We start from the raw sequence: 10,226 nt of genomic DNA, 5'->3' as shown, positions 1-10,226 counted from the left end.
TATTTATCGCGAATCCAATAAATGTGTTGATAATCTATAAAACAGTAACCATCAAGAACAGCTCATGTTATTTCTAGATAACAGATCCTTAAAAAAAATCACATGTCGCTATATTTTTAATATTGGTAATTTATGATAACATTTAATGGTCAATATTCATTCTACATAAATAATCAAGATTTAATATTATCTAATCATTTAAAAAATATAATAGATTATATAGATCATGGCTTATGAATCCACGTAGATAGCTGAGCAGGGTGAGGTGTGAGTCAGGATCCATCAACTGATAGTGATACAATACAACAACCATTGACTTGATTTGAGTAATCTCTCCACCCGAAGAATAACAGAACCTTGTGACCTACATAACCTGAACCCCTCCGCCACGCACACAGAACATTGTTACGATCCGATCGTGAAGGTTTCGTCATCGTGGATTCTGATCCACAGTGCAACAATTGCACCCGTCATGCTTCGCAGATCCCTCATCATCATCCTACACTTGTCGTTGTTGTCGTTCGGATATGCGGATCCCGCTCCCAATTGCACTCGCCTCAGCTCCGTCGTCAATTCGGAGTCGGAGTTCGAAATGGTTCAACACCAACTCCGAGGATCCCTGAAAATCAGGGACGATTGCTCCTTTAGGGTTTCCCAATTCGACATGCTTCCCGGTTCCGACGTCCACTGGTGGGGTGCGCAGGCTTCCGATTTCGATAACCTCACCGCCGGATTCATTGTTTCCAACTACGGATTGAACGGAACCTACAACAACTCCACCTTCGATGTGCATTTGTTGAGCAATGTTTCCTGGAGCATGATCAACGTCCTCGCCGTCTGGGATCGTGCCACCGCCTCCGATTTCGGCCACGTCGTGCTCCGCAAGGACGCCCCGGCGTCGCCTCCTCCTCCGACGGTGTTCGAGAATTGCAAGGTTTTGTCGAAGAATTTCAGGTTGAGGTGGAGTTTGAATGTGTCCGAGGATTCTCTTGAAATTGGGTTGGAGGCCGCGACTGGGATCACCAATTACATGGCTTTTGGGTGGGCTAATTCCAGTGCTCAAGATTCTGATCTCATGATTGGTGCTGATGTTGTCGTTGCAGGGTTTAAGGAAGATGGTATGCCCTTTGTGGATGATTTTTTCATTACTAAGTATAGTGAGTGTGTGAGAAATAGTGATGGAGTTGCTCAAGGGGTATGTCCTGATTCCTTTTATGAAGGCCCTGATGGGGTGGGTTTAGTCAACAATTCAATGTTGGTTTATGGCCATAGGAAGGATGGGGTGACCTTTGTCAGATACCGCAGGCATTTGACTAAGGTCGATGGAAAGTATGATCATCCCGTGAACCATTCAGCGAATATGAAGGTTATTTGGGCTTTGGGGCGTATCAAGCCTCCTGATTCTATTAATCCTTACTATCTTCCTCAGAATCATGGGGCCGTGAATTATGGCCATTTGGTTTTGAATGTCTCGGAGCATGTGAATGAGTGTACAGGTCCCTTGGATGCTGAAGACAAAGAAGATCAAGGTCTCATCACTGCAGATGCAAATGTTCCCTTGGTGGTTTCTTCTGCTCCGGCAATGCATTACCCCAACCCTCCAAATCCTGAAAAGGTTCTTTATATCAACAAAAAGGAAGCTCCTGTCTTGAGAGTGGAAAGAGGGGTGCCGGTCAAGTTTTCGATCCAAGCCGGGCACGATGTTGCACTTTATATTACTTCGGATCCGCTTGGTGGAAATGCTACCACGAGAAATCTGACTGAGACTATTTATGCTGGAGGTCCAGAGGCCCACGGAGTTCAAGCCAGTCCTACAGAATTAGTTTGGGCTCCTGACAGGAACACTCCTGATCACGTCTACTATCATTCCTTGTTCGACCAGAAGATGGGTTGGAAGGTCGAGGTGGTTGATGGGGGTCTATCGGACATGTATAATAACAGTGTCATTTTGGATGATCAACAGGTTACCTTCTTTTGGACATTGTCAAAGGATTCCATATCTATTGCAGCTCGTGGCGAGAAAAAAAGTGGTTATATTGCCATAGGGTTTGGAAGTGGAATGGTGAACAGCTATGTGTATGTGGGTTGGATTGATGATACTGGTGTGGGACATGTAAACACTTATTGGATTGATGGAAAGGATGCTTCAAGCATACACGGCACGCAGGAAAATTTGACACATGTGAGATGCAAAACAGAAAATGGCATCATTACTTTTGAGTTTACTCGTCCCTTGGACCCGTCTTGTAGGCGGGAAAAGAGGGTAGAATGTAAAAATATCGTTGATCCCACAACTCCTCTCAAAGTTGTTTGGGCAATGGGTGCTAAATGGACTGATGATCATCTTACTGACAGGAATATGCATTCTAGTACAAGTAATAGGGCTATTCTTGTACACCTGATGCGTGGTTCAGCAGAGGCGGAGCAGGATTTACTTCCTGTTTTGGCTGTGCATGGATTTATGATGTTTGTTGCATGGGGTATCCTGTTTCCTGGAGGGATATTGGCAGCCAGGTACTTAAAACATCTCAAGGGCGATGGATGGTACCGGATTCATGTTTACTTGCAATACTCAGGGTTAGTAATTGTTCTGCTTGCCCTTCTTTTTGCTGTGGCTGAGCTTAGGGGATTTTATTTCAGCTCAACTCATGTTAAATTTGGATTTGCTACTATATTGTTGGCTTGCATACAGCCAGCAAATGCTTTCCTAAGGCCTCCAAAACCAGCCAATGGGGAGCAGGCATCCTCCAAGAGGGTTATTTGGGAGTGTTTTCACACAATTGTTGGTAGATGTGCCATTGTTGTTGGCATTGCTGCACTTTTTACTGGGATGAAGCATCTAGGAGACAGATACGATGTGGAAAATGTCCATGGACTCAGATGGGCTATGGCAATTTGGTTTTTAATTGGTGCATTGATTGTTATTTATTTGGAATACCATGAAAGGCAGCGAATAGGGCGGCAGATATCTGGAAGAGGCAATTGGGTGCTTGGTAATCTTGAGGAAGATGATTCAGTTGATCTCTTGAGGTCAACCAGAACAACTGCAGATAAAGAGTTGCAACACTCTGCGAGAATGGAAGTCCAGTTAGAACCTTTGAACAGATAAATTTGCATTCATTAAGTTCTAATAGATAGTTGCCGTTCTGGTCAATTTTGCATTTAATCATTGAGCTGGCATTCTTCTTTATTTGTTATGAGGCATTTTCTGAGGTGAAAAGGGAGGCAGTTGCTTATCAATCTCTATTTTCAACATATATTGCTTTCTAATTTCTATGAAGAGTAGCTTTCCTGCAGCATATATTTCCTATAGTGATACATCTTCAACTGAGTAGGTTATATCAATTCATCACTCCAGCAGCTTCACTATTTCTTTTACTACTTCATCCCAAAATAGAAGAAATCAAACTTTACGAGGTGAAAGCTTTCTTGTTGATCAATGTAGGTTCTGTATGGTTAGTTTTTATAAGAGATGATTCGAGACATGGAATGCTATCTGGCCAAAGGCATTGTTGTAAATTATGAGATGCAGAAAGTTAATACATAATTTTTTCTTGACGATAATACTATATGGTTTTAGATTATCTGTGATTGCAGGTTTCATCTTTGGTTCTCTTAATGTCTCCATGATCCTTCCTAGTAATATTAATTTTAACTATAAAAGTTAAATACAAATGACTTAATAGTTTAGACACCTTTATTGCTTGAAAATGGTTGAAGTATCAGTTGAAATTATTGCAATCCCAGCAGTTACTAGAAGCATCTTATATAAACTGGCAATATTTACAATAAGCACGTGTGAAGATTTAAGCATTGTATAGAACTTTATTATTGTAATTTGATGTGATGGAAATTAGAGGAAATTTGGGATCTTGCCTTTTGTTGTGAATGATATTTTTCAGTTAATCAATTAAGCTTAGCATTATTGAGAAAGACAAATTTTCTTACAAATCACTAAAAGTTTGTTTTGTTGTAGATTCCTAACCCACCTTGAAATATGTTCGAGGCTTAGAGTCGCGAGAGTTTGCCTTTGAATTTTAAATAAATCTTGGATAGATTTAGTCTTTGCAATTGTTACACCTTCTGCTCTTTATTTTTCTGTTTTAGTTAGCTATTGCAATCCCAATAAAATCAAACAGCAGTTTAGATTTTTTAGCAAGTTTCAAATTGGTTGTAAGCCTGTAAATAAGCATTCTCATTTATGAAATATTTTATTCTTTCTTCAATTTTAATCTCTCCTAGTTCCAGTATTTTGGTTTTTTTCAAATCTGATATTTAACTGGTATAAAGAGCTGGCTTCCTTTGTGTTTGGGGGCAAAGAGGTTGAGTGCAAACACTAGTGAGGTTGAGAAATTTATTTTCAGGCATCTGGGTGAAAATATGTCTACTTCTAGTAATTCATCTACAATTCCAGTGTTTAAAGGTAAAACTATCACATTTGGAATCGTGCAACCTGGAGGCTGAGGTTGCTGGCCGAGAACACAGTTTACAGACTACCAAGGATTCCTATGATTTGAAGCTAGCACCAAGGGCCTATTATAGCATAATTGACTCTTACTTAATCCAACTTGGATTCAGGAGTGAAAATCAAACAAGTCTATATTTGATATAAATGATTGTGGTTTGTAACTTGTAGTGTCACTTTATGTTGATGACATGCTTGTGATAGGAAGTAATTTACCTTTGCTGGCCAAGTTCAAAATGGAAATGGAAGACATATATGAGATGTCTGATCTTTGGCATCATGAATTACTTTGTTGGAATGAAAGTATTCCAATGTGGCTCAGTTATATTTATTTCACAAAGAAAATATGTTGTTATTTGTTAACAATCTCAAGTGTAAGTTAGAATCATGCAAAGAAGTACCAACTTTGCTAGCACAAAGTTAGAAAATTTCTATGAATGATGGTGAGAAACTTAAAGAGCCCTCTGCATATAGAAGCTTGATGGGTAGTTTACTGTACTTGACAATGACTAGACTTGATGTTTCCAACTATTTTACTTTCAAGGTTCATAAGTTCACCAAGCAATGTTCTCATCATCTCATGGGAGTAGCAAAAAGGGTGCTGAAATATGTCAAAGGTACAACAAATTTTTGCATCTAGTATTTAAAGATAGGAATTGTTAAGCTAAATGTCTGTGTTGGCAGTGAGTGGGCAGGAAGTGTAGATGGCATGAAGACCAAATTCAAGCTATGCAGTTACAATTGGTTCATGTATTGTGTTTTTTACCAGTTTATTTTCATGTATTATTTTATAGAATGCAAAAATTGCATGTAGTGGCACAATCAATTGCTAAATTAGAGTATGTCCCACTAGCAACTATTGTTGTTAAACTCTAGAGTTAATTCATAGACTTTTGCAAATTTATTGTAAATGATAACTGATCATATGTACAGGTTAAATTTATTGTAAATGATAACTGTTGTTGTCCCACTAGCAACTATTGTTGTTAAACTCTAGAGTTAATGACTTTTAACGAATTCTCTCAATTCAACTTAAATCAGTCAAAATATAATGTGACAATTAGATATAGAGTGAGTGAAAGAAAAAAAGGTTAATAGAAATAGGTAACAAATAAGTCCAATCAAATGCAATTGCATACTTGGTTGTTGTTTCTTTTTTTTTCAATTTTTGGCACAGGTTCGTAAAGGTCAAACATACATTTTTGGTTAAAAAATGAAAGTGTCACTGTCGTGGTCAAACATAGCATGAAAAAGATTTATTTTAACAGACAATGGTACATTAGCACACAGTGCATTGCACTGTACTGCACCCTCTAGACTCGTACTCATATCATACACAACACAACAGCCTCTAGCACACATTGCAAGTGCTTTTTGTCCTAAGAAGGAACAATGAAAAACAAAGGGAAGCAGGTTCAGCTTATGGATTCTTCTCACTCTGATTCACCCAAGAACCAGGTAAGGCATGTTATCCCTCTACCCTCTTGTTTCCAAATGTTGTGGTTATGCATGAATCTTGCAGCATTTGTGTGAGTACCATGATTTATCCTACAAAAAATGAAAATGATTTAATGGAAGCATTTTTGTATAAATAAATGGTAAAAACATGAACTTGGAAAAGGAATCATAATCGCAGCTCCATGACATTTATGGTGTTTAATGTCCCTACAACTTCTCTTGATTTATCAGCCTGTGTCATAAGCTCCATTCTCATTCTATTATGTGTGTTGGCCATGAGAGTTTTTTGTTTGTATATTTACTTTTAACATTGTACCCAAGCTAATGCACATTTCTTTTTCCCCACTTTGCATCAATCAAAATGTTGATGCGTTAAACCACTCCTTTTGCACTCTAGAGAAAGTTGAAGAGAGAAAAAAGTCCCCAAACAAAGTGGAAAGTGTAAAAGGAAAATTTCTTCATTTACTAGTGTACTAACTTTCATGCAACTCTTTGGGTTGTTTACTTGTTTATAACAGTGCAAAACCTCATCAGTAGGTTCAAGATTGCCTATAATTCCCTTATTTTATTGATTCAAGAAAATTTTGACTATATGACCCATCCCTATTCCTTGCCAACTGCAACTACCCTTTAAGTTATGGAAACTGTGGCAAAGCTGCACATCTTGATGTTAAGGAAAATCATTACAGTCATCTTGAGAGTTGAGGCAATGTGAATACTCATTGTTGCACAAAAATAAAGAGATATTTAATTCAGTCTCACCATCTAAAAAGTTTATGTTTTGTTAAGGGGAAATGAAGGATCCATAACACTTGTACGTTTGGTATTCAAAATGCAATGTATTTTTCATTCTTGTGAATTTCAGTAACATAATAAAGGATGTGCAATGACCTGTTTTTTTTTCTTTCCCTTATCATTGGTTTATTTCTAATTTGCACATTGTTGCCTGTGTTCAATGTTCAGTCAGAGTCTAGGTGCCCTCCTTATACCAAGAAACGTTTGATTCCAGATTCCACTGTCATTTCTACCCGCCATGCCTCTTTGAGATCAGCAAAGAAGCTTATTGAAACTAGAGGAACATCTGTTGATGTAGCTCAAATGAAAAAAGCGAGTGAGGATGAGAACCCGGTGGCTAATCACTCAGTTCAAATGGAAGAGCACAATGCATTTGAAGCCCAATTTATCCCTTTTGAGCAGGAACATTTGGAAGAGGATATTGAAGCATCTAACTCTGGGGAAAGTTCAGACAAGAACAATGACAAGTCCATTTCAATGGTTGGACATCCATCCTTCTGCCTCAATTTACTGAATTTATTAATATGGGGAACAATGAGGTTAATTTTGTTGGACAAAGATCATGGATTGACAAGGTTGAAGGATACTAAGTGAAGAAGCCAGAATTCATCCCCATATTAAGAAACATTCTTAATAAGCATGGAGATGTTTTTAAGAATTCTATGGTATCAACAACGACACTCCGGTCAATTTTCTTGGGGGTGATATGTGGCATCATTTTAGAACTGAAAGACAAGGTTCTCCATAAAATCACAGAAGATGAGCTGCATTACATAATTGCTTTTGTAAACGAGATGAAAAGTATGAAAGTGGACATTGAGTGGCTTCTCCTGAGACTGGAAGAGATACTTGAGGCAAGACAGATTCTTGAACAATCTTGCATGACAAAAGAGGAAAAATGATAGGAACAAAGAGGTCATTGAATTTGTCGAGAAAGAATTGGAATGTTGTGAAGCAGAAAAGAAGTCACTGGAAGCAAAGATCCAATCGTTCCAATCATTAGTTGATAGAATTTGTAATAGAGAGACAACTTGCAAGAAGATACTTACTAGAGCACAGGATGAGTCTGCCAGGATATCTCAACTTATCACAAAGTGGCCTTTGTTAATTGCTCTCTGGCGGATGGCTTGATTTAGTTTTGCCATTTCTTCTCCTTCACTCTCCTTTTTCAACGTAGTGATTTTGGGATTGTTTAATGAGTGATCTTTTATGAATGTTCACATCTATGGATATATTTAGCTCGTCAAAATATATTTTAATGTAAATTTAGGTGACTTCCTGCAGTCATGTTATTGTTGCATTTAAGTATTTTTTTGGGATGTTTTTAGTCCTTAAATAAAAAATTGACTGGTCCTAGTCCTTGTCCCTAATGGTTCCATCCGTCCATATTGTCAGTAGTTGCAATTAAATCTCACTGTTAAATGCTGATGTAGCACTAATTTTATTATTATTTTAATTGCAGTTTATGGCATTTAGTTTTCTGGTGGTTTTTAACCCATAATATGCTATAACAAAAGGCTTAAAATGTAGTAAACTATTTTCTGGCGGCTTAATTGCTTCAGGAGATGCCAATCTCGTCAGACCCAAAGTACAATTATTCAGTTGATTGAAAATTTGGTAATAATTTTTTAAATTGAATTCTCATTCATTTAAACGTGCAGAATAGTTGAATGTGGGCAACTCCTAATAGCTAATTCGTACTCATTCTATTTTTTGTTTTTGGTTTCTCTGCATGTTTTTAATTTTTCATCTAATGAGATGAGGGTTCAAAGTTGTGAATCATTTCGATTTGTTCTTGCTATGGAGCAGCCACTTGTTATTGATTCTCCTTCTTCGAATCGTTTTGGTTTGTTCTCGCTATGGATCAGTCTCTTCAACAAATCTGATATTGGGTTTGGGTTTTGAGGTCCAAAATCAGCCGGAGAAGAAGAACCCCTTCGTCACTTCTACGGCACTCGCTTCTCCAAATCCCTCCGCCCCACTGAAACGTCGTCCTCTCGAACGCCATCATCTTCGGCGCCGTTTGGCGGAGGGGAGGGGCGGGTTTGCAAAACGGCGCCGTTTGACCGTGAGTCGCAGCGGCGGATGGCGGATGGCGGAGGCGAAAGCTTCCTAGTCTCATCGGCGACGACTCATCTGATAATTGGTTCGGGTTTGGAGGTCCAAAATCAGATCTGAGTTTCAATTTTTGTATCCCTTGGTTGATGCTCTCCTCGCCGATTTTGACGGCGACGTGGTGGAGGAGCGTTGTGTTTAGCCGTAGAGGTGGTGGCAGATCCAGACGCTGATTCGAATAAGAAACACAAACGTTATTCATGGACAAAGAAGAACAAGAAGAAGAACGTGTAGCCATAAATGTGATTCTTTTTTATTTGTAGAAGCTGAATATTATTGCAAAATGAATGTGGAAGCTGATATGCGTTTCAATTTATATGCTTTATATTATTGAAACATTAAGAAATTGCTTTATATGCTTTAATATATATATATATATATATATATATATATATATATACCGTTTTTAACGGTCAGAAAATTAATAATAGTGTCATATTATTATTTATTAGAAAGATTTAATAATAAAGATTAAAATTATGGATTGATGAAAATATTAGAGACCAAGAGTCATCAATTTTTTTTTTCAAAAAAATTGAAAGATAAAAAATGTAGTTAATACTTCTTTTTTTGGCATGTTGTTCTGGCCACTAGGTTTCACACTCAAAACCATGGCGAGACTAGTTGGGGATACTTGAAATTTTTAAAATTCGGGGAAATCTAGTTTATTGGTTGTTATTTCGGATTCTGAAAGTCAGTTTTCTTTCTTGCTTTAAAACTATAAGGAAACTTGAGACACTCTAGGTATACTTGATTTCAGATCCAGTAACTAATATCCAAGGTTGAATGAGCAAACCCTCCACCAAGTCCCTACTTTTAATAAAGAAAATATTAACAATTTTCTTGTATAAGAGAACATTAACATTTTTCAAATTTTGACCTTGGTCTTTGTCAAACTGTTGGTATAAAGATATTTCAAGACCTCTTTCATACTCAACTTTATTCCTTTCTTTATTAAAATCATAGAAACAAAATATTTATTCTACCTTCCTCTTCTTTGGCATCATTTACTCCTACAACCACTTAGAATTTGTTGGGAGCATGGAGTGAGAAGGAAAAGAAAGTGATAGGAAGTGCATCTCTTATGTTTCCTCCATTATTTTTTCTGATATTTTTAGTTGTATTGAATCGTTTATCTTTAGTGAAATGATATGAGGTAATTTCAATAAAATAAAAACGTAACAACTATTTATATTTTTTAAGTGACAGCTAGGCTATTGCCGATCATTTTTTAAAGGTTGGAATTTTTTAAATGTAAGCAATGACCTAGTCATCCACTATGAACCTGAGCTCTAAAACTAAAACAAAAAATTACCTCTTTATCTCGCATTTTCCTAATTTTTGAAATTTTCAAAAGGGAGACTATGCAGTTCAAAATTAATATGTCATTGAG

The 10,226-nt window shown here is 37.3% G+C and overlaps 1 protein-coding gene across 1 annotated transcript; it reads left to right on the top strand.

The window, feature by feature from the left end:
• The first annotated feature begins 260 nt into the window (after positions 1 to 260).
• On the top strand, positions 261 to 8,005 carry LOC114413053 (cytochrome b561, DM13 and DOMON domain-containing protein At5g54830-like). The gene is made up of 2 exons (XM_028377212.1): positions 261 to 5,923; positions 6,887 to 8,005. Exon 1 carries the CDS (start codon positions 473 to 475, stop codon positions 3,107 to 3,109), a length of 2,637 nt encoding a protein of 878 aa, XP_028233013.1. The 5' UTR covers positions 261 to 472; the 3' UTR covers positions 3,110 to 5,923; positions 6,887 to 8,005.
• Positions 8,006 to 10,226: the final 2,221 nt, after the last annotated feature.

The sequence above is a fragment of the Glycine soja genome, chromosome 5 (genome assembly GCF_004193775.1).
Source record: "Glycine soja cultivar W05 chromosome 5, ASM419377v2, whole genome shotgun sequence".
Lineage (NCBI taxonomy): Eukaryota > Viridiplantae > Streptophyta > Magnoliopsida > Fabales > Fabaceae > Glycine > Glycine soja.
This window is presented reverse-complemented; position numbering and strand designations above follow the sequence as displayed.

What these genes read in the sequence shown, in the direction of transcription:
- LOC114413053 (XM_028377212.1), top strand. Translation starts at nt 473, where the DNA reads ATGCTTCGCAGATCCCTCATCATCATCCTACACTTGTCGTTGTTGTCG.